This window comes from Hyaena hyaena, unplaced genomic scaffold (assembly GCF_003009895.1).
Source record: "Hyaena hyaena isolate Hyena2069 unplaced genomic scaffold, ASM300989v1 scaffold_901, whole genome shotgun sequence".
Classification (NCBI taxonomy): domain Eukaryota; kingdom Metazoa; phylum Chordata; class Mammalia; order Carnivora; family Hyaenidae; genus Hyaena; species Hyaena hyaena.
In genome coordinates, this window is record NW_024081527.1 from 639,959 (window position 1) to 664,665 (window position 24,707).

Here is a 24,707-nt window from a genome sequence, read left to right on the forward strand (position 1 = left end):
AGTCACACGTGCAAAGAGCATCTCTGGGGAAACAAAGGAGGCTTCTCCTTAAGGTACGTGACTTCAGAAAGAAGTGGCCAATTGCGGGACCGAAGCCACACTCTTAAGTTGTTGAGCTGCTGCCTTTCGGGGTTCCCAAAGGTCAAGATTATTCATGATTTAGCCTCACACATTCCCGAATTTTGCGTGCCATGCTGCACCGCGGCAGTGGGCTAAGAATCAGGTTTGGCTTGCCAGCCTCCTACTCTTCTGTCGTGTTGCAAGGGCCAGAGGCAGTGAGCTGCTTGTCCAGAACTGAACTCATCGCCTCCTCCAAACCTTCCTTTGCCGTTCCGTTTGCTGCCTCAGAGAGCTGAGCACTATCACCTCCACCTAACTGCTCAAGATGGAGATCTATGGGATATCCATGATGTCTCCCTCTTCCCCCCATGTCCAAACTCACCGAGCCCTGTCAATCCTGCTTCCAAGTGTCTTCATGTGTCAGTCTCTTGCCATGTCTACAACCCTGGCTGAGATTACCGTCATCTTTTCAACTGCTCTAACCTGGCTGCCTGTCTCTCCCCGCCCCCCCCCAACCCCATTCAATTAACTGCCCACACTGTAGCCCCAGATCCCAGCTCGCCACTCTCTACCCTGAGCCTTTCAGCAGCTCCCATTTGATATGACTGTGTTGGATGGACCCTACTTGACAAGGAGAACTATGATATTAAAAGAGAATGAAACCCAGAAGCAAAACAGAAGAGGAAAAAAAAAAACATAAACAAAAAACATAAAACCCAAGGAAACACATAATTTTGAAATGACAAAATAATCCCATCAGGTTCTCTAGAGAACCTGCAATTCACATCTTTCTATGCACTTTAACATTTTCCTGAGTAGAAAATTCTAAGTCGAACTCTACATGCTATGTTTGGCAGGGGAGTTGCCGAAGTGTTAGTCACTACATGTGAGAGCAGATGGAGCTGGCTGTGGGGTCCAGATGGGAGGCAGCAAACAGATTCCTCCTAAACCCCACTCCTTCCCTCCCCAGTTCAATGGCCTCTGAAGCTCAAGGTTGTGTAAAAATTAATTTGCATTAAATTGCTTAAGATAATGTATTAACTACCATAGGAGGCTTCCAGCAGTTTTTAAAACTTGCTTTGAAAAACAAAGAATCAAACAATAATGGTGAACACAGAAGCAAGCCAGCCAGGACTGCTTTGAATACATGTTTTTAAACCTTCATATTAAAGATACCAGCTTTAAAATAAATCTTTAGTGTGTAATTTGCTAAAGTCAGAAAGTTAATAACAATCATTTACATATGTTATGCACCTAACTATGCCAGGCACTGTGTCCTCCTGGGTTCTTCCCAGGCTAGAAGGCAACAGATTTCAAGGGACTCTAGCCTTATGACTTCTGCCCCATTTGGGGACAGAGTCATTTACTCTGCCAGGTCTGTGTTATCTCTACCAGAGACTGCTAGTGGCCGTCCCAGTATGCATTTCAGCCTTCCCTGAGCCTAGGAATGGCCGGGGAAGTGTAAGCTGAATTCAAGAGGAAGAGAATTCTTATACGGGGGTTTATTCAGCTGGAAGGTACATCCTTTTGTTCCTGGTCCTGTCTCCTTTTTTTTTTTTTTTTTTTTTAAATATTCTTATTTATTTCTAGGGGAGAGAGAGAGAGAGACAGCATGAGCAGGGGAGGGTCAGAGAGAGAGGGAGACGCAGACTCCAAAACAGGCTCCAGGCTCTGAGCTGGCAGTCAGCACAGAGCCCAACGCGGGGCTCGAACCCACGAACCGCGAGATCATGACCTAAGCGAAAGTCAGGACGCTTAACTGACTAAGCCACCCAGGCGCCCTGGTCCTGTCTCCTTCTTGATCCTGGAATATTAACATGATGGCTGGAGCGATAGTGGCCACCTTGTAACTATGAGGCATCCTTGAGTATGGCAGCCATGTGCTAAGGAAAGATAAACAGGGACTGGGTCCCTGATGGCTGTGGAACTACTATATTGTGGCAGTACAGAGTGGAATTGTCTGGATTCTTTTGAATCAGAGATAAAAAAGAAATTTCTATTTTGTTTGAAATTTCTATTTTGTTTAAACTATTGTGGTTTCAGATCTCTGTTACTAGTAGCTACATGCAATTCCTAATTGAAAGAACTGATGTCATGTTGTAGGTCTCTATTTTCTGTCAAACTGTGGAGGTGTCAGAGAATTCTAGGCATCTTGATACTTGACCAAGTTGATCCCTGCATCGGGGAGTTATGAGTTAACTTTTTATGGCAGTGAACTGTAAGAGACAGCAGAGGTTCTACATTGTCCCTTCACCCTTCCTCTGATAATGGAATCCATTCCATGTGCTCTGAGTAATCACATAATTCAGGCCTGACCAACAAGAATGTCCCAGTGATTGGTTTACAAATGGGGCTGTGGCCCAAGCCAAGGCAATCAGAGCTCTCTCTAAGTTTTACCTGGAACTACTGGAAGTGAGGTTTTCCTTTTTCTTTTCCTTTTTCTCTTGGTTGATAATACCTATAACAAACATGTGACCTTAGAGCTACCAACATGTGTGAGGACAGCCAGGTTGAGAATGAAGCCAAAACAGACGTAGGAGGCAGAGAAAAGGGGATGTGTCTTATGGTATCCTTTGAATCTCCTGGCCCCAGCTCTATGTCACCCAGCCAACTGTGCTTCTGAACTCCCCTGTTACTTGAGCCAATCAATTTCCTTTTCTGCTCAGACTAATTTGAGTGAGTTTCTGAGCTCCAAATGATCTACTGTTGTCACTTACTTTTCTCTGTCACCCCCAGAAACCCGAGGGTTGAGATTGAAACCCTGAGACTGAATACCTGAGATTGAAACCCTCCATCAAACTTTGAACTGGTGGCTGGCATAAGGAAGTCTCAGCTTCCTCAGCACACAAAGTTGCTGCTGACACTCACTGGGCAGTGCTCTGTACCCAAATTAATGAGGGTCAGAGAGCAGCTAGCAGTTACGTCCATTCTCTTTGAACCCCCAGAGTCTGCCAAACAGACTCTTTAAAAGGTTGCTCATTCTTAGCCTGCCATGTTATGGGGACTCAGAAAATGCTAACAGTGGATGCCAACTCTCGCTGGTGGCAGTCAGCAGGCCTATGGAGTTTCAGCTTCCAAGGAAGAAATACTCTAAGGAATTGGGAGGCGGCATCCAGGCAGCCTGGATTTTCCCTGTGGACTAGGTGAGCTCTGATAGAAAGGACAAACAGCAACTAGCTGTTACTTCCTCCTTGATGGAAGTTCAATATTACTTCATGTTTGGCATGTTGGGTGAGATGCTCTTTCCATTCGGGAGAACTATTTTTCTATATACGTGATACCTGCTCTGTAGATCTGTTACTATTCAGCAGTAACAGATTGGCTGTGTCCAAATCTGCAGATGCCAAAAAATACAGTCAGATCTTTCTGAACACTTTTTAGTGATATTTGAGATCTTAAAACCTAAATAACGTGAGGCAGTTACCCAAATAGCAGTAAAGATGATAGAGCCACAGAGGTAATGCTTAGTATGCGGGCACGTGAGCTCGTTAGAATCCAATGTAAGAATAATTCAGATCTGTAATCAGAATCCTGAGGGCACAGTCTGGCCAAGTGATAACACTGATGTTTGTAGCATTGACGGCTAATACCCTGAAAGCTAATTACAGTACTAGTAATAACTTAGAAGGCAATCCTTTTCTTTCCAATGTGTGAAGCAGGTACCTATAAAAATGACAAAGCAAAAATGCGTGACAGCAATTTTCTCTCTCTTTTCTTCCTTTTTCCATCGTTTCTTTCTTGACCTCTCAGGTTGCATGTTTTGTTTATTTTACTTATATGCTCAAGGGATTCCTTTTTGGAAAATGATATTTACAAATGACATTAACATTCTGAATTAATGAGGCAGGAATTTTAGTCTCGTTGGACTAACAGCATTGTTATTTCCATTATACAGGGCAAGAGTCTTAAATGTCTACAGGGCCAGGCCAGGACCGTTAATGAGAGAAATGGGCTGCACGGGACAGTAGGACTGGGCAGGTCTATGGCAAACGGGACCTTTTACAATTTTAAAAACAGCACTCAACTGAATGAAACATGTCTGCGGGCTGAATCGATTCTGGGCGCTGCCCACTGCCTGCTGGGATAGGCAGTAGAACCCATCCCAGCCAGAGGAACAAACTCCTGAGTACGGAATGTGTCCCTTGCTCTCGGTTCCACACGAGGACCCCCTCCCCCAGGCGTGAGCTGATGAAACATCACAACAGTGTTGTGAGGCTGGTGTTGTGGATCCTGTTTTGACAGATGAGGAACCTTAGACTGGGGAAATTAAGTTGAAGGAGCCAAAGCATACATGGTGAAAATACAGCAGAGCTGGGATGTCAGAGGTGGTCTGCCCGAGCACAAAGACCTTGGGATCTTCCCACAAGGGACCGCAGTGGAATGCAGGTAATGACAAGGGTCTCTCTCCCCTAACTGCTGTGTCAGGAGAGTGGAGTGGCCCTTGTTCCGGTGTTCAGGAACTGTCTCGGGCCGAATTCACAGGAGGGAGACAGCCTCACTAGGGAATGAAGAAACCCCACTTCCCAAACATTAGGTGTAGACATGAATCTTTTATCTGCGACTCATCTACTCTGCCCTGCCCTGGGAAAATAAGACAAAGGTTTTAAGTAGTAAATAACAGGCAGGCTCAAAGACAGCTTGCGTAAATGGGAGCAAGGAGAGCCTGTCTCTCCTGTTATAATGAGCCCCTCTAGGATACTGTCCTAGGTTATCCTGTTGGTTGAGTTTTCAGAGCATACCGGTAGCTAATCAATCATGTTCACTGTGTAGCAACATCTGACTTGGAAGGAATGGCTGCTGACCCAGAAGCCACAGCCTTTGATGAATGGGGCTTCATAGAAGAGGGTGGTTGGAACGTGTAACTAAAACACAGCCACATGGTAACAATCCACCTCTCCAGGCACCAGAATGTTTTCCAGTAAATCCATGCCACCTGAGATTTTATCGAAATATATAAAATCTATTATTTTTTGCCAAGTTCAATGTGTAAGAAAGACCATTTAAACATTTTTAGTTGGTTGTGTATATTTCTCATGTACCTTGAGTCCTAGGGTTCTCCAAACATAATGGATGGGGTGCCTGTGTGGGAGAGGGTTGTACAAATCTGGAATTGCAATTCCATGCCCTTGGTGTGAATGGTGTTCTGAGAAAGGTAGTATGGGGCCTTTAAGAATGGATTCTAGAATACTCTATTACCATTTGCTCTTCTATTTTTTAGCTTATTTTTGAGAGTCTCAAAAGAGTCAAAACAATAATTATCGGTACCAATGAACTGCTTAGTGAGCACCATGCAAATGAATTTGGAACATTTCTTAGGAGGCTTTAAAGGTAGCTCTTGTGCCTGGTACCCATAGACTCAGGTTTGAGACCAGAAGGAGCTCTCAAAGCCTGTGCACCCCAGTGTCCCGGATCTACAAAGGACCAGATCCACAGCATCTGTGAGAAATGAAAGATCCTTAGAATAAAAATCCTCTATTACTTTGGTGGTTTCTCTCCATATAGTAAGAGAATTTTTCTTAATTTTATAAGATAATAAAGAAAGTGAGATTTTTGGAGAGAAAGAATAGGAAGACAAGAAAAGGAATATTTTACACACACCACTGAGTATATGAGGAGGGTGGTGTTTCGCTAGCTGCCTTCTCTCTGTCCAAAGAAAGAGGCCAGTCTGTGCACTTGAAGACCTGGTTGAGGGCACGTTACTTTGGCACTTCTTTAATTACATTGCTAAGTTTCCCAAAAGCTAAGATATGGGAAAGGTTTCTATGTGTGGGGACAGCAGGACCAAAGCTCTGAATATTTTTTTTAATTTCTTTTTTTTTAATGTTTATTTATTTTTTGAGACAAAGAGAGATAGAGCTTGAGGCTGGGAGGGGCAGAGAGAGAGGGAGACACAGAATCGGAAACAGGCTCCAGGCTCCAAGCTGTCAGCACAGAGCCCGACGAGGGGCTCAAACCCCCGAGCTGTGAGATCATGACCTGAGCCAAAGTCGGATGCTTAACCGACTGAGCCACCCAGGCACCGCACCCTGAATATTTTTCATTACATTCTTAAGGTACAGTTTAAGGATGGGAACATTAGGATTTTATGAATAGAAACTTCCTAATGGACAACAATTTTCTATCTTTTCAATGTTGGTGAATTTTACAGTAATTTACCTTTCAGACATTGAGTATTTAAAATTAAATAAGCATCTGAGGGACACCTGGATGGCTCAGTCAGTTGAGTGCCCTATTTCGGCTCAGGTTATGATCTCCATGGTTCATGGGTTTGAGCCCTGCATCCAGCTCTGTGCTGCCAGCTCAGAGCCTGGAGCCTGCTTCAGATTCTGTGTCTCCTTCTCTCTCTGCCCCTCCCCGTCTCATGCTTTGTCTTTGTCTCTGTCTCTCTCTCTCAAAAATAACATTAAAGAAATTAAATTAAATTAAATTAAATTAAATTAAATTAAATTAAATTATATAAGCATCCGAATAAAACAACAAACTAGATTTGTTTTTGAACAAAATTCGAAAGCTTCTATGGAAAGATAACCAACAATACTTAGAAAATACTGAAAGATTAATGCTGAAGGTGAAACTAGGCTTATCATTAAAATATATTATAAGAGATATTAATTAAAGTAGTGTGATTAGGTGACAGATTGATAGAACAGAATAGAAAGACTAAGAATAGAATTAAATTTAAAGAAACTTAGAATATGATAGAGGTGACCTTTTACTTTTATTTATTTTTATGTTTTTATTTATTTTTGAGACAAACAGAAAGCATGAGCAGGGGAGGGGCAGAAAGAGAGAGAGATAGGAACCACACTGACAGCAGAGAACCCAATACGGGGCTCGAACTCTCGAGTGGTGAGATCATAACCTAAGCCAAAGTCAGAGACTTAGCTGACTGAGCCACCCAGGAGCCCTTAGGTGAACCTTTTAAATCCTAAGGAACAAAACTAGTCAAAGCTGATGGGAAAACTGGGGAGCCGTCTGAAAATTTAAAGTTGGATTCTGACCTCAAATTTACATCCAACAAAATGAAGTATAACTGGATGAATCAGAGATACAAATATATATAAAGAAAACATACATAAAATACTAAAAGATGGCTGGCCCAAGAAAATTTTTTAAATTTTATCGTTTTGCAACAAGAAAATAATGCCATGTATGACATAAAATCCAGAAGCCATAAAAGATTCATTAATTTGACTACATAAAATCAATCCATTTCTTTATCGCATAAACAAAGTGAAAAGGTAAATGACAACCTGGAGAGAATATTTGCCACTTTGGCTACAAATAAAGGTCTATTTCTTTAATATATAGTGAGCCCCTACGAATGAAAAAGAAATGACCATCAGCCTACTAGAAAACTGGGCAAAAATATGAAGAGATTACAGAAAAAATATAAGTGGCTCCTAAGTAAATGAGTCTATACTAAAGATATGACCAGACTCATTTATGATATGGAAAATGCAGATAAAAGCTATGATGAGATAGATTTACACTATCAAATTAGCAAAATTCCAGAAGTTTGAAAACACAGTGTATTGGTAAGGGTGTGGAGAGAGAGGCACCTCACAAATTGCTGGTGAGAATATAAATCGGTTCATTCACCCTCCACAGAGGGAAGGTTGGCAGTATGTATCAAAATTTCAAATGCCCGTATACCAAATGGGCAGTAATTCTACTTTTGAGTATGTATCCTACAAATAAAGTGTGAAAATGATGCATTTACAAGGATATTTATCGCACACTGGGTCCATTGCAAACTATTAGAAATGACATCAGTGTCCTTAAATAATTAAATAATTATTGGCTACATATTTTATTCTCCATCTTTAAAACCTAATACCTTGTGGCCATCAAAAAGATGGAGGCAGTTGCTATAGGGGCACTGAAAAGGAAAATCTCAAAAATAAAGTGTGAAAAATGAGATATGGAGCAAGATATACTTATGCTCACATATATGTGCACATGCATATATACACATGTACACACACATATATACATATACTGTATTAGGAAACACAGTATATGAGCATTACGTACAAAAACAGTGTAAAACTCGCTGTAATTTCGCTTTTCAATAGATTGTCTTTAGATACATATACAGGAAGGTTGGTTAAAGATGGTGACCCTGTGGGAGGTGACTGGGGGCAGGAGTGTGAGGAAGGATGACTTTTCTCTAATCCTTCTATGCCTTTTGAAGTCTGTTCACCAAATGTGTATAAACTATTTGGTAGTAAACTATTTTATTTAAAAATTTTATCATGGGGGCGCCTGGGTGGCTTAGTCGGTTAAGCGTCTTGACTTTCGCTTAGGTCATGATCTCGCGGTTCGTGGGTTCGAGCCCCGCGTCGGGCTCTGTGCTGACTGCCAGCTCAGAGCCTGGAGCCTATTTCAGAGTCTGTGTCTCCCTCTTTCTCTGACCCTCCCCTGCTCACGCTGTCTCTCTCTCTCTCCTAGAAATAAATAAAAATATTTAAAAAAATAAAAAATAAATAAAAATTTTATCATGAACCGATAAAGGAAGCAGCAACCTTTGATCATGTGTTAGAATTATTAAATAACAAGTCATCGACCTGATTGTTAACCGTGAAAGAAGGCTTGCAAGTACAAGGATAAAGAAGAGAAATGCTTAGTACATGAAGGTCAAAATAAGTCAGTGTTTCGCCACCATACTTCAAAAATTATTTCGGTACCTTAGTTGTACGTCATGATAGTGTCATGTATGTATTATGTGATAGTGTGATAAGCCCCTCCCCCACCCCACTCACCAGTCCACACCATAGATAAGGGCCGACTACCTCATTGATCCCAAACATTTCCTCTGAGAAGCGATCAATGGCCCCTGCCTGGCCATTAAATAGATTTTGAAAAGCTCTTCAATCCGTATCAGTCCCATATCCTTATTTAGTTGCTCAAATTTGCCCTCAGCTGGGAATTGTCCAGGCAACCGTGATTCTGTTGTGTTCGCCACTCATTTGAAGGGCCCCATCCATCATCATTTCTAAGCCTTTTCTGATGCAATGTAGCTTGTTCTTTGTCTTTCTTAAAAACTGAATGGCTGTTAAATTATCCATTTATCTTCCTTCAGATTTTCTGTTCAGTTTCTCAGGCTTTCTCAGGGCTGTCTTTTCTACCTTGTTTGCTGACTTTTCATCCCATTTGCCCCGTTCTCCCAGGCATCTTGCTTCACCGTGCTGTCCCTCCCAACAAACTCCCTGGTTTGGTGTGCTTTCTGCTTGTTTGAAATCTGCATCACTGCTCAGGTAGACTTCCTTTTCAACTTTTGCCCCTTCAGGATAGCTTTGAGAACTCTGAGATAAGGTTTCAAGTTTTCCCTTTCAAGCAGGGTGTATTGGACAAACCATAACTGAAGGGCAAAGATCTCGGGGTCCCAAGCCAGCTATGCCCCTGTTAAGTTGGGTCACGAGGCACCTTTCAGGGTTTCGCTTTCCCAGCCTGCAGATTATTTGCAAGCCCACTTCCAGTCAAGTATCTTCGTATCACACCAGCATCTTGTTTCTGTGTGAGTAAGGTGACCCACTAAGGACGTGAGGTTTGTGTAATGTTCAGGCCTGCACACGCACTCTCTCAGGGGCAGCGGGAGCCCAGATTTGGAAGCAGAGTCTAAGCTCTGTCACTTAATATCTATGTCTTCTCTCCAGCCTCAGCTTTCACATCTGAAAAGGGGACAATAGTAATATCTGGCTTGACATAGCTAAGAGGATTAAATCAGGTAATGGCTGGGAAAGTCTGGTGCCTGGAACACAGGAAGCACTCAAGAAAGTTGCTATGGACTCACTACAACTTAGTGAGCTAGGCAGTTTGGCTGTCCAAATTTACAACACAGGCCACTGAAGCTTAGAGGTGATATTAACAGTAGTAACAACATATGGGGTGCTTTAACATTTGATGTTTACTCTTCCCAAAGCATTTCCACGTGCCTCAGCTCCCTTGGTTCTGACTCTTGGAAAGGTTGATGTTAACTATCATCAATTCCCTTTGCTCCAAGAACAGAGTCACTGTGCAAGGCCAAAGATGTTTCAAAAGTAGCAGAGTGGAGTTACTTTCAGTCAAACTCACAAGACTGTGGTGATCACCATAAAAAGAAGTCTGAGGGCAGCAAGCTTTAGGTTTTATGAGTGTAGAAGGCAGATTTGAAAGAGGATGGTTATAAAAACACTCAGCCTTTCCTGCCCCCTCTGAGGTCTCATTTCTGTTTCCCTCTGTCTCTCACTTCTCTGTAGGTCTCTGTTGCTCTCTTTCTCCTTTCCTATTTAGTTTCTGGCTGTTCAGAGCATCTGTAGCACTAAGATTATAGACGACATATTAAGTCAAGGGCTTAGAGATTTTCTCTTCCTTTTCCATTATTTTATGGTTCTATAGTTTATCCCTCCCTTTGCTTGTAGGAGGCAGTGGTTCATATGCTGAAACTCCCCCTAATTCACTGGGGCGACTGTGAACAGCAAGGATAACCTCCCTAGTTTCTCAGCCGTGAAATAAAGACAGAAATGCTAACTCCTGCCACAGGGCAACTCCGGAATGGTGGGTTATTTCAGGGCACGCTGAAAGCACCAGATGCGGAGGGAACACAAGATCTTCCTAGCGGAACCCTCTCTCCCATTTCCTGTACCCTGGCTGTGTTGCTCAGGCCATCTCGTGGGGGCTCCAAGCAGCTGAGTAACAGCTTGCAGAGGGCGGAGGTGGGTGGCACTTAGTGTGCACTGGGCACTGCTGCTGAGTAACAGAGACAATGAATGCAAATAAGTATAATGTGCTAATAAAGGAAAAGGCAAAGGGTCCCTGGGCCTGGAGTATCTACCTCCTGGGAGCAAAGAGGTTTACCAGGAGTCTGTCATCAGAGCAGATTCCTAAAGTAACAGTAGGGTTTGCCGAGGGAGGAGACAGAAAGGTAGGTGTGGCAGTGATAGTTGTGCGAGCAAAGGCACAGGGTGCAAGCATGCATGCAGGTGTGTGTATGCGTGCATGCGAGTGCGTGTGTAACGTCAGTGGAGAAGCACTTTGGGAAATGGCTGGTGACCAGTTACATCCAGAGCAGAGGGTACGGAGGAAGGAGGGAGAGGTGAGCACAGGAAAGTCAAATGTGTCAGCTTAGACTTTTTCTTCCAGGGATGGGGAGGGAGGGTCTGAAGGGCCAACAACCAAAGTTGCTTTAGGAAGGTAACGCCAGTGTTTATTTGGAGGATTGGACAGAGGGGGTGAAACCAGAGATGGGCTGCTGAGCCTGACAAGGTCTGAGTGGAGGCAGCTGGCAGTGGGGACAGTCAGGAGGGCCCTTCCAGTAGAGGGTCCAGAGGGGGGAGAAACATCATGATGCGGCAACTAGAAAATAATAACCAGCATTTGGTCTTGTTTTATAACACATTTCTCATCTTTTTGAGATACTAGGTTTTTGGCCATTGGCTTTCTTATTGTACTTACTGTGTATGCTGAATTCCTTTTTGCCTTCATGGTTTTTTTTTTTTTTTTAATTTTTAATGTTTTTATTTGTGAGAGAGAGAGAAGAGACAGAGACAGTGTGAGCAGGGAGGGTCAGAGAGAGAGATAGAGAATCTGAAGCAGGCTCCAGGCTCTGAGCCAACTGTCAGCACAGAGCCCGACGTGGGGCTCGAACCCACGAACTGTGAGATCATGACCTGAGCCAAAGTCGGACGCTTAACCGACTGAGCCACCCAGGTGCCCTGCCTTCATGTTTTTTGACTTGTTTCCATTCCTTCTTAGTGGAGCCCTTCCTGAAACATACTGTGGTCCTTATCTGTTTGTGTACTTAAGTGCAAAGCACTGAGAGACCATCCAAGGTGGCGCGCCCAGTTGGGAGGAGAGGCGGGAGAGGCTGTCACTGGCTGGTGGTTTTCGTTTGAAGGGCATCCTGTGGGGAGTTGACTCTTTCACTGAGAGCAACCCAAGTGCAAGTACATGAGGATCTTTTCTCTGAGGCTGCCATTTCCCTAGGTGGAATCTCACTTTTCTGCTTCTGGGCATGTCTGGCTGCTGGTGTCCAGGGTAGGAGGGGACACGAGGGTCCAGCCAGGCATTCCATAGACTTTTTAAAAAATGTTTTATTTATTTATTTATTTTTTTGAGAGAGAGATAGAGACAGCATGAGCAGGGGAGGGTCAGAGAGAGGGAGTCACAGAATCCGAAGACAGGCTCCAGGCTCTGAGATGGCTGTCTGCACAGAGCCCAACGCGGGGCTCGAACCCACAAACCGTGAGATCATGACCAAGCCGAAGTCGGACACTTAACTGACTGAGCCACCCAGGCACCCCCATTCCATAGACTTTTAATTTGAGCCACGGATTCTCCTAATGAGTACTCTGTGGGAAGAGCTCTCTGGGCTCTTGGTTTGACAGCGGTTGCATGGGTGGTTTACCAGCTGTGAAGGTGGTGAGAGGTTCCTGTGACTCCATTTGTCAACTTCTAACCTTTCCGCTTTCTTCCAGGCTCATGCCTCAGCCTCGCTGCTGTGGATCTGATCGTACCTCCTAAAAGATATGCTGGTACCTGGATATGTGACCTTTTTGGAAATAAAGACTTCACAGGTAGAATCAAGTTAAGATGAAGTCACATAGGATTGGATGAGCTCTAAATCCAGTGGCTGGTGTCCTTATAAGAAGGTCATGTGAAGACACAGGGACAGAGACACAGGGGAGAGTGTCACGTGACAACAGAGGCAGACATTGGAGTGATGCATTCAGAAGCCAAGGAATGCCAAGGACTCTGGCAACCACCAGGAGCTAGGAGAGAGGCATGGAACAGACTCTCTCTCAGAGCCTCCAGAAGGAATCAACCCTGCCACACATTGATTTCGGACTTCTCATCTCCAGGACTGTAAGACTTCTGTTGCTGGAAGCCACCCAGTTTGTTATACTTTTGTTAGACAACCCTAGGAAACTAATATACCCTTTCTTGGCTTTACTTGGCACCTCTGAGTCCTGAGCCTCTCAGGAGCTCGTTCTGGAAGACAGGTCGGCTCACTTCTGTCTGCAGACATTCGGGGATGTTACTCCCTTTCCAGCTTTCAATATTTGAAGAGATCTTATTTTCTCTCACATTCTGTTGTCCTTGGGAGTTTTTTTTTTTTTTAAAGAAATACAACTTCATTATTTCTAATCACACTTACTAGTATTAAATAAGTCAATAAAATATTGAACAAAGGTGCTCATTTCAAAATTTTCTCTTTTAGCAAAAAGAAAAAAAATTAGGTAATGGCTGAATAAATTATGACAAGTCAATTGATTGGAATACTAGGCTGCTCTTTCAAAGGATGACATGAAAACTATGCTAGGACTGTGGAAACATGTTAGAACCTTCCGTTAAGTGACCAAAGCAGAATACTCTAGTATTTCTGGGTAAATTTGTGTTTATGTGTGGAAAATAGCATAAAGGGGCATCATGGGAAGAAGAGAGTGTAAGGTCCTTATTTCTACTAATAATCTGCTCTTCACGATTCAAGTATTCTGTAAGGCAAAATATTTTCTCTCCTGTGTTCTTATTTCCTCCCGAGTTTTTCACTACCAGAGTTCTCACTTATAAGTTCTACTTATATGAACAGTCCATTCAAGGAAATCTAAGGTGTTTTCTATCATGTTCCTCAAAAGTTTTTTGCCCTCTTCTCATTACCCAAGGATGTTTATATCTTTAAAAAAGTTCCTCTATTATTATATTAATGGAATCCCCAGAAGGATGAGGAGATAAGCTAATGAGGCCAGTCTGCCATATTTTATTGGCAATGTCAACCCACTTTGCCAGTGAAAGTGTCAGATCAAGGACAGCTTGACATAACATATGTTTGAGAGAGTTTTCTAAGTAACCAGTGAAACAGAATCCATTAGCCTATTTGGCCTTCTAGGTATTGCTCTCCCTGGAATCTCTACTTTGGTCCTTATATCCTCCCCTATGAAGGATTCAGGGTTTCATTTTGTAAGTGGGAGGTTTACAAAGGTAGAGTGCTACTGGGTAGAATGGAATTGCCTTTTACTTCCTCAGAGCAGTGTAGTGAGAAAAGGCCGCAGATGAAGAGAGAAAGGACTTGGCCTCGAATTTCTGGCTCTTCCCTGTATTCACTGCTTCACTCGAATTAAGTCCATTAGCTTCTTTAGGTTTCACTTTCCTCACATGTTAACCCTAGACCATTAGATAGTACAGGATCCAGAATGAAGTATTTTCTTCTTTCACAGGATCAAATTAAACTGTGTATGTAAGAGCACCTTGTAAACAGAGTCAGTATCCAGTAAACATCTGCCTTCTGTCAGGACTCCATGTCTATCAGGACTCGAACACTGAACTTCTTTTCCAAGTGCTCAGGCTGGCAGAAGTCTTTAACTTCATTTTAGACCTTGCCTAACAGTGTCAACTGTTGGGCTGCCATATTGGTTGGGACATGACAGCCTGGCTCTCTCTGGTCACAGTGCCATAGAGCATCTGCCGGCTAGACAAGGTAATGTGCTCCGAGTGATTTATCTAATATTTTTATGGCTGTAGCTCAGATAATTATATAAGAGTGGTGATGGCTGAGCATCCGGATAGTGCCTCCTTGAATTCTCTTAGGAAACATTTAGAGTAGTACAGAAGATTCTGTTTGGCAATAGCATAATAAGAATGCTTTATGTTTATGTCATGCCTCACCTCCCAGGAGCTCAGGCAATGCTGACCTTCCAAATGCACATTAAACTGCAGAGATTTCGGAGAGGCACTTATAGTGCAAAAAAAACAATCTTTAAAAGAGGCCTTGATTCATCTCCTGGTGGAAGAGTGCAAGTTCCCTTCTCTTGCTCTCTTTCTTCTTCTTTTTCTGAAGAGATCCAAAGAAGAAAGAGCCATGCAAAGGAGGTAAATCAGCTTTTAAAATATGTTTTGTAGAGAAGCTTAGAAGCAATGGAACTCCAGGCCTTGTGTGGACTTGTGGCTAAGTCATTTTTAGCTTCATAATTCCAAAGCAGAAACACTTTTAAAAAGATTTATGCTGGTCAGCCAAATCAGGAGAGGTAGATTTTATCTTAAATTCTACCTTCAAAAGCCTTATTAGGTAATATATTATCTATTTTGTTTTTACCAGATTCCAGCATTTTAATATGGATTCATGATGGCAGTTTTGAGTTTATAAAATACACATGAGTAGGAGTAGGTCAAGTACTACTGTATAAAGAATGGGTTTTTATGTTTTAAGTTGTATGAAATGAGACAAATTAAAGTCCATTTTATTTACAAGAAGATGTATATAGAGTTGGTTGCTTTATCGAGCCAAGCTCATTTTGGAGGTGGAAAATTCTCTCTAAAATCAAACATCCTGGTGCATCAGGTATTCAAGGAGACCTCAGAGATGTAACCAGAGGTGTACAACACCTTTACCTGACACGTGTCATGCTCTATACAAGCAGTGACATGAACTCCAGTGCCCTTCTATGAGTTAGCCCTCTCTGCTGCTCAGCACAGGATGATGGGATCCTTGCAGTGGTAACTGTGGGGAGATGTAGGATCTGAAAACTCTTCTAAGTCAAAAAAGGATTACATTTTAATCATAATAGAGTTTGCATGTTTTATTATAATTTCATGAAATCACACTAATGGACACTATAAGTCCTTGAAATCCACATACAGATGCAAGCTTTCTGTATCAACGTGAATATTAAAATAACGAGGGGCACCGGGGTAGTGTCCAGCTCTTGGTTTTGGCTCAGGTCGTGATCTCACCGTTCATGGGATTGAGCCCCACATCGATCTGTCCCATCAGCTTGGGATTCTTTCTCATTCCCTCTCTTTCTCTGTTTCTTCCCCTGACTCATGCATGCACGCTCTCTCAAAATAAACAAATAAACATTAAAAAATAAAATAAAATAACCAGAGGACTAGATTTTCTGCCAAAGCAGGGTTAGAGAAAATTTCATGTATTTCCTAGTTGAAAAAGTTGAAGCCCTGAAAAATTAATGGCTATAAACTGGCCTTTTTATATTAGAATTAAGGGCCAATTCAACCATGATGAGAACTAACGACTTTCTAAAAAGATATCATAGGCCATATAGTTCAGGTTATGGGCAGGGATAGAACAGCACACATTCAGATGAGAGGTTTTATATACTTATGGATGATAATGTAACAGGACGTTGTAGCCTTCCTTCACACATTCCACTGCTTATAACTGATTCTGTGGTGCTGTGCTCATCATTCACTCCGTTTGCTCATTCATTTGTTCCGCAAAGGTTTGCCAAACAGTTTGAATGTGCTAGGCACCGTGCTGGGTACCAGGAATACTGCGGTCCCAAGAACTTGTGTAATGGGGAAGGGAGCCAGCCAGCCGGCCAATCACAGTACAGAGTGTTACGTGTGGTTATGAAGAGACAGACAGACGCCGCAGAAGTGTCGAGGTGGGGGAGGGAGGATTAGGTTTTCCAGGCAGAAAGGAGCAGGAGGGAAGAATAGCAAAGGTAAGGGACGAGGGACGAGGGACAAAAGGGCTGTGAGTCCTGTGCTTTGGGGCAAAGGGTGCCTGGTGAAGAAGAGGGCAGGGTGACAGCAGATGAAGCCAAGAGGCAGGGGGCCTGGCGATGGTGGCCCTGAAATACCAAAGTGAGAAATCCGGCCGGGATCTTACAGATGCTGGTAGCACCTGAGGTCTTAAGGAGGGGGTGCCATGATCCAATATTTATTTATTTATTTTGAGAGAGAGAGTGTGTGTGAGAGAGAGAGCAGGGGAGGGGCAGAGAGTGGGGGAGAATCCCAAGCAGACTCTGTGCAGTTAGCTCAGAGCCTGACACGGGGTTCAAACTCACAAACTGTGAGATCATGATCTGAGCTGAGATCAGGAGCCAGATGCTTCACCGACTGAGCCATGTAGGCACCCTCATGGTCCGATTTTTTTTTAATATTTTTATTTATTTCTAGGAGAGAGAGAGAGACAGCGTGAGCAGGGGAGGTTCAGAGAGAGAGGGAGTCACAGACTGAAACAGGCTCCAGGCTCTGAGCTGGCTGTCAGCACAGAGCCCGACGCGGGGCTCGAACCCACGAACCGCGAGATCATGACCTAAGCGAAAGTCGGACGCTTACCCGACTAAGCCACCCAGGCGCCCCGATCCGATTTTTTAAAAAAGAAAGTTCACTTAAAAAAAAAAAAAAGAAAGAAAGAAAAGAAAGAAAGAAAAAGAAAGTTCACTTTGCCAAAAGTTTGGCGGACAGGCCATAGTGGAGCGGCCTAGAAACTACATAAAATGAACACTTTTGAATGTTTGCATTTCTCTTCCATTCGTATTTGACTAATAGTACGTGGAAAATGTTGAAGTAAACAGGTTTTACTATCAGCACTCTGATTTGGGAGTAGTGTGTGTGACAAGGACAATGTTTTGAACATATTAAACCAATATATATTTGTTCTGCTTGGATCGGCGCGCCTATGGTTCCCCACCCATTAACTCAGTAGGCTTCCCCCCTGCAGGCAAATGGTGGATCCCGTTAGAAAACAGCAAGCTGTCATCTTTCAGCTTTGAGAGAGAATAACCCTGAATGCCAGATTTGTATGGCAAGAGGGGGTTTCCAAATTCCAGAATTCTCCTTTACCTATTAAGAACCAAATCTGGCCATGTCAGATCATCAAGCCTGGCCACAAAGCTCTAGTGCGGACAGCACAGGGGAGGCCTTGTCCCATTAGACAAGGAAAAGGAAATTTAAAAACTTTCCATTGTGAGGGCCAGGGATGGGGGAAGGGGGAGGGAGGGAAGAGAGAGAAGAGAAAGAGTGATGGACAGGGACCGAATGGGAGGGTGTTGAGAAAGGGAAAATGAGAAGTGAGTGATTTGGCTCCCTGTTCCTTGGGAGACGAAGCCTGGGGGTCAGGAGAGGCTTTGTCTCTTGAGTCTCAGAGCCTAATGCAGGAAAATGCCAGAATTTTCCTAGAACAAGTGGCACTACCCAGGCAGCTTATTAGAAAGTACCAAGGAAGTTGTGTGGACAACAGGGCGAGGAGAAAGTAGCTGGGAGTCCGTGGGTGGCGCACAGGAGCTGAGCACTCAGGTGAGAAAAGCAGGTGACTAGACCCGACCAGAAAGCTCCTGGGGACCTGCCACGAGAGGCTCCTAGCAGGACCACAGACTTCGGCAGCCAGAGCCAGGGGTCAGGGCCTGCGTGGAGTGCATATCACACCCATGGTCACCTAGAAGCCAACATGGCATCACACCAAGCCCTGACCAGCCACCTCTCAGTGGACCGGGTGAGACCTAACAGGCAGTGAGTGTGCTTGAGCCCTTCTCCCCAGCACTCACTGAGTGCTCACAAGGATAGGGGAGCCCCCCCCTCCAGCCCCTGCCTCCTGTGCCTGGATGGCAGCTGGGGAGAAGACATAGCTCTTACTGGGAACTGTTCACATTTCAGTCCTCCCAAAGATCTGTTCTAACCAGAAAAAAACTGTGATACCTTAATTGTCAAGTTTAAGTACCAGCCCCTGCACCCTCTTCTCCCCATATCGCCAGGAAAAGGTAGAGCCAGATAGATAAATAATAAAGAATACAGGAAGTTATTTCTCTTGCTTTCCTCGAGGTTTTCTGAGTTCTACATGATGTCAGTCCTTGTAAAGACAAGTAAGAAATTAGCCCCAACTATTTCCTCCTCTCATCCATAAGAATGCTAGATACTGTAGAGAAAGCATTGATAGAAAACCTATTTGGGTGGTATCCTTTTTTAAAAAGTGTATGATGCAATTGTTCTTCTCTGTATCCACATTCCCTTCTTTGTAGGTTTTTAAGAGAAGATGATGTTATAGTCTAACTAATCACTCTACTCTAGTAGCTCATTGCTTATTCTTGTTTAAAAAATTGGACACAAAGCATGAGCAAAGTTGTGTTTAAGGAACTTTTAAGGGTGTCCAGAAAAACTGTCCCAGCATTTTCCATCCTCTTTTCCAATTTACCAATCCTAATTCCCAGTCCTTACAATCTCCGTTATAAAGATTCTTTTCTCCCTCCCTTCAGAGAGCATATTAATTGCATCAGGCAAAGGTATTTTCTGAAATGACTATTAAAACTGAAGGCAGAAAAAAGGTCAAAAGTTACCGTAATCAAAACATCAGAGGCCCAGCCTGTTGCAGGAATGCCATGGCATTTTAGTAAAGAGGCAATACTCTTGTGGAACTAGACAGGGAATGATTCCGGCTCGACCCTGTCCAAGTCAAGCCCTTTTGAAATATTTGTGGAAAAAAAATCCACCAAAATCAAGAACCTGTATAGGATGGGCTGCAAATGCAATTAGGTTCATAATAACAATTAAATCCCTCAATCCTTAACAACAGAAGATTTATAATGCCTCTATGCATCATTGAGATTCTAGGTACGCTGAGGTTTGATTAAGTCAAGGATGAAAACAAAGGGCAAAAACTGAGCTCGCTATTGCAGAGAGAAGCTCAGTGTGATGCTGTCACATCAGGCTTTCTGTTTATCCCTAAGGCTGGTATAGCAATGGCTTCAAAGTTTGATGGTGTCTTTTTTTTTTCTTTTTCTTCTTTCTTTCTTTATATTTTTTTCTCCCTCCAAAGATGTTGAGCAGCAGGCTAATGGGTCCCCAGCAGGGCGCAAAGACAGCAGAAAGCACGGGAATCAGATGTCAGTGTGTTCCTCCAAGATACCCTGCTAGGACAGAGCTAACTAACTGGGCTTTAGTCTTCTCTTGGGGCACACGCTCTGATGGATCCCTGCCCACTCCTGATTCCCTGTATGCTTCCTGATTAACATGCTGTCACAGATAAATCATGACTTCTGCCTGTTAGGACCACCTTTTGTTTTCTTTAAAGAAAAGTTTGGAGCCAACAGATTAAAAAGACAAGCAAGTTCTGGAGACGTATGTACTCACATGTAAAGATGAGTGTCGAATCTCCCTATGATACTGTCGATCTGGGAGCGTTCTCTGCGTGTTCTTCCCTGCACACCATTTGTTTATATATTTTTATATATTTTCTGGCAGTCACTTCCAATCAATCACTAGATTACTTAGGTAACTTCCTAATGAATAGATTTTAGGAGGACTGGAGGAGTTGGCCTGCTTTTCCTTCAACATAGGCACCATTTGGAAGTTGAAGTTGCTCAGAGATAAGAGTTCAAGTTTTAAATGCAGTGGGCATCCAAAATGTAGTTTGTGTGTGTTCCCACCTAGGCACACTAGTAAGTAGCCCTTCAGGTGCCCAAGACTAGCGATAATCTACCCTTGGCTTGGAGGAAGGACACGACTCCACACACTGGAGTGAAAGAGAAAAGTGTGCTTCAAGTATTTTGAAGTTTGACAAGCACAAGCTTTTCAAAACCATGAAGGGAAACTACATCACCCAAAGTCAATGAAGTCAAAAAGCTGTACTAAAACCATATTTGTATCTACTGCTCAGCTCTCACTCCATCCTGCTACTCAACTCCATCTGCTTCCATGTTCTGGGCCTCCAGCCCAGTACTTCGGTGAACTTTCACTCTCACTAGAGGGTGCTCTCCACACTGCCCCCCTGCATGGATCCCAGTTCTCCATCACTATCTGTCTCAGGCTCTACACGAGGTTTCCAGCCGCCCAAGCCGCTCCATCTTGGGGTGAGGGCCCTGGCCATGAAAAGGAACATTTTTTGTCTCATCGGTATTATTCTGTATCCTTTTCCCCTGTGCCCAGACTGACCTAGTAAGTCTGGATTTCTACAGTCTGTATAATTCAGACCATGGCATTTGAGATCAATCACTTTTTGGGATTCCGGCCACCTGCATACTTTCCAATCTGCTTTCTATCTTCTCAGACTCTTCATTACCGCACTTTCATGTTCGAAACCTCAATCTGGCCTTTTGGCAACAATCTGAGTTCCTGTAGACATTTGCCTCGGTGACTAGTGTTATACCAGTGACTTCTCTTGCTTGGTGAGTTATTTCCTCAAGGTTTTGTGTCTTCGCACTAATGGTTATTCCTGCCCACTGACTGATTCCATTTCAGTTCTGGAGAGCAACAGTGAACGTCACATTGCACAGGTAAATAACGGACAACCCCCATTCCCCAAACTGTGTGAGATGGAATAAAATAGGGACTCTCAGAAAGGATACTTAAAATCACTCAGTGAAGTTTCAGTTTGAGGGCTTTTTGAAATACTGTTTACAAGGACCTACAAAGAATTTCCAAATAAAATCTGTGCTATTTTTAAAAATAAGTGATAATACGATGCTTAAAAAATGAATATGATTTTCATGCTTTGTTAACTAAGAAGACACCAGCAGAAATGAACATGAACTTTAAAATTTTTTTTAATTAATAATTAATTAATTAATTTGCTTATTTATTTTGAGAGAGGCAGAGACAGCATGAAGGGGGAGGGGCAGAGAGAGGGAGAAAGAGAAAACCCCAAGCAGGCTCTGTGTTGTTAGTGCAGAGAATGATGTGGGGCTTGAACCCACGAAAATCATGAGATCATGACCTGAGCTGAAATCAAGAGTCAGATGCTTAACCGACTGAGCCACCCAGGCGGCCCTGAACATGAACTTTTATAAACAACTCCTTCCACATTGCTCTTTACAATGCCATGATTCTTTCATGAAAAGATTGTGGAAGAAATATCCAGTAGAGGTGGAATGGATGGTAGAAAGACCACTGCACCAAAACCAAGGCGATGAAAGTGTGGGACACAGCTCTAACTTGGTGGGAATGTCACTTAAAATTTCTCTATGTTAACTTTCTCTGGATAAAAATAGCAGGTGTATCTAACCTCACAGATAGGTAGTAAAGTAAAACAGATGTGGAAAATCAGGAATGATAGATAATGTGATGTGGTAATCTTACTCCCTAAATTCTGGAAAGTGCTATTTTTGGATTCAATTCAAGTAGTTTCCTTTTTAACCTGAAGATTTCAAAGAATTTAATAGGAAGTATAAAATAAACCCAAATGATTGTGAATTAGTCCCAAAACAATGAAATTAGCATGGAAAAGCCCATGAAAATCCTTCCCAGCATTTATTATAACCAATCATATAGAAAGGATGTGTGGACTTTGGGTCCATTCCAAAGAAGCTTTGCAAACTAATACTGAAAATTTATCACCCCTACAATTACAAGTCTTCATCCTCCTAAGCTTTGCCCACTGTAAAAGGAATTTATCATTTGCAAAAATTCATCCCATTTATTGCCTCAGTGGGCACAGGAAACAGAATAAATTACAAATAATTCAACATGGGTCGTCAAGGTGAATTTAGCAAAGCAAGATCTATCTGACCCAACAGCTGTGGGCTTTACACCTGGGGGCCCAGCTTATGCAGAGATACCAGAGGAGCAAGGGAGGTTAGAGCAGACAGGAAGAAAAGAACGTTAAGGATCCTCTTATAATAAAATGTACATCGGTCCTGATCTTTTTACCCAATTTTTCATGATGAAACCATAGAGCATTATATGCCATTTATAGCTAAAATAATGTAGTTAGGATTATTTTAAAACTTTGATTTTATGCTATCATGTATTTAATGGCTTATATAAAATAAAGATATGAATTTTGGTGTTTATAGTCATTAAAACGTTTCCATCTTCAGGATAGTATTCTAGATTGTGTGTGTGTGTGTGTGTGTGTGTGTGTGTAATGTGACAGGGCTCAGCAGCTCCTAAAAGTGCTGAAAACGAAGTGGTAGATAAGCTTGAAACTTAATGGCTGTGAGAGGTCCTTAAAAACCAATACTGTGTTTTTAATGGAGTTACACAGAGTGAGAAACTAACTCAGTTTTGCTTTCCCTGCGTGTGCTTCTCACTTTAAAGTTGGAAAAGCAGCTCAGTCTGATTGAGCGAGGTAGGGGGTAAAGAACTCACCAGGTTTTACACATGAAAGCAAACGCTTAGTGGTAGAATTAAAAGCCAATGTACACTAAACCCTTAGTGTTAACTGGTGCTGATACTAATCTGTACTCAAAAAATGGAGTGTGAACATTCAAAGCCCATGACACTTGTCTCCTTGCCAGAAGCAGGGTCCCGACCACCAGGCAGCAGCATTTGTCACATGCATCTCAGAGAGAGGCAGATGGAAGGTTCCCAATGGAAGGTTCTTTCAAAACTCTGTGGCCCAGACCATGTGGTCAGGACAGAAGACCATGTGTCATTGTTTCCCGGAACTCTTGTGTCTCGTAGGATATTAATAAAAGTAAAAGAAACTTGTAAAACAAAAATGAAAAAGATTTCCACAGTCCAATGTTTGAGAAATTTGGAACCTACCAAGGTTGAACATGTTTCTTTCCTGAAGGACTTCTCTGAGCCTTCAGGTTCCCTAGTTGCCGGGCCTGAGAGCTCTTTGAAAAGGTATCTGTTAGGCGATGGCTGGTTACTTGTGTCCCGTGGGGCACAGCTTGGGAAATACTGAAATAACGTATTTTTAATCCTGGTTTATAGATGGGGGCATCAAGGCCCATGGAGATTATGTCCTAGAAGGAGAATTCAGGTCTCTGGCCTCCTCGCACCGACTTTTCCTAGGAGATGGTCAGAAATCTGAGAAAAGATTGACCGTGGCCAGAATTCTTAGCAATACCTTGGAAGGGTCTCCTAAAACTAACCCTTCTGAAAGTACATACACTCTTCTTTCTGAAAGTACATACATTCTTCTTTCCGGGCTCAGTCAGGACATGCAGCACCACCACCCCCAACCCCTTCCCGAACGAACCCTGAGTACCTGATACAAAGGCATGCATATGCTATCAATCCACTCCAATTGCAACCGAGGCAGTTCATCTTTCCGGTTCCGGTCAAAAATAGCCTAGAATGGGGGAGGAGAAGCTTGCTTTATTATTCTGGAGTGTGTTACAGGTGCTCTGTCAAACACTTTGCCACAATGAGCCAATTTTTACCAACTGAACACACTTCACAAATCACAATCAGTCTTTACATGTACTTTCTTTTATCTGTGATGAGAAGGAAAGTATTTTCACCTCTTTTTATGAGATTTGTAAGCGAATTTATTTGAACTTTATAGCATGCAACTCCTTGGGGCCAAAATCTGTCTTCAGATATAGGTAACGGCCACTAAATCAAGTCATCAGGTCACTGGGAATTGGGTACAAGTCAAGGGGAAGGGGATATGTTTTATTGCCACAAAAATAATGCAGGCTTTTATTTTTATAGTGAAAGAAGGTGGGATAGATGAGAAAAGATTCTTTTTTTTTTTTTTTTTACAAATAGTTTGTCAAGTTGGTTTCCATATAACACCCAGTGCTCATCCCCACAAGTGCCCCTCTCCATGCCCATCGCCCCTCCCCCCCATCAGTCCTCAGTTTTTGCCAGCATTAAAGAGTCTCTCATGGTTTGCCTCTCCCCCTTTCCCCCACCATTTCCCCCCTTCTTCTCCCCCATGGTCCTCCATTAAGTTCCTCCTAATCCTCCTTCCATTGTAGATAAACCACATCTTCTTGATCCATTCGCCCGTTGATGGACACAGGCTCTTTCCATGTTTTGGCTATTGTGGAGAGTGCTGCTATGAACATTGGGGTACATGTGCTCCTATGCATCAGCATTTCTGTATCCCTTGGGTAAGTTCCTAGCAGTGCTATTGCTGGGTCTTAGGGGAGTTCTAGTGTTAATTTTTTGAGGAATATCCACACTGTTTTCCAGAGGGGCTGTACCAGTTTACATTCCCACCAACAGTGTAGGAGGGTGCCCGTTTCTCCACATCC

At 43.0% G+C, this 24,707-nt stretch overlaps 1 protein-coding gene across 1 annotated transcript in view; it reads right to left on the reverse strand.

The window, feature by feature from the left end:
* PDE11A (phosphodiesterase 11A) overlaps positions 1 to 24,707 on the reverse strand; it is a gene marked incomplete at its 5' end in the record, with an annotated part of 137,257 nt that overhangs the window by 9,302 nt on the left and 103,248 nt on the right. Inside the window, one exon of the mRNA XM_039220481.1 lies at positions 23,711 to 23,794. Coding sequence (XP_039076412.1) covers positions 23,711 to 23,794 — 84 coding nt within the window. The remainder of the gene's footprint in view (positions 1 to 23,710; positions 23,795 to 24,707) is intronic.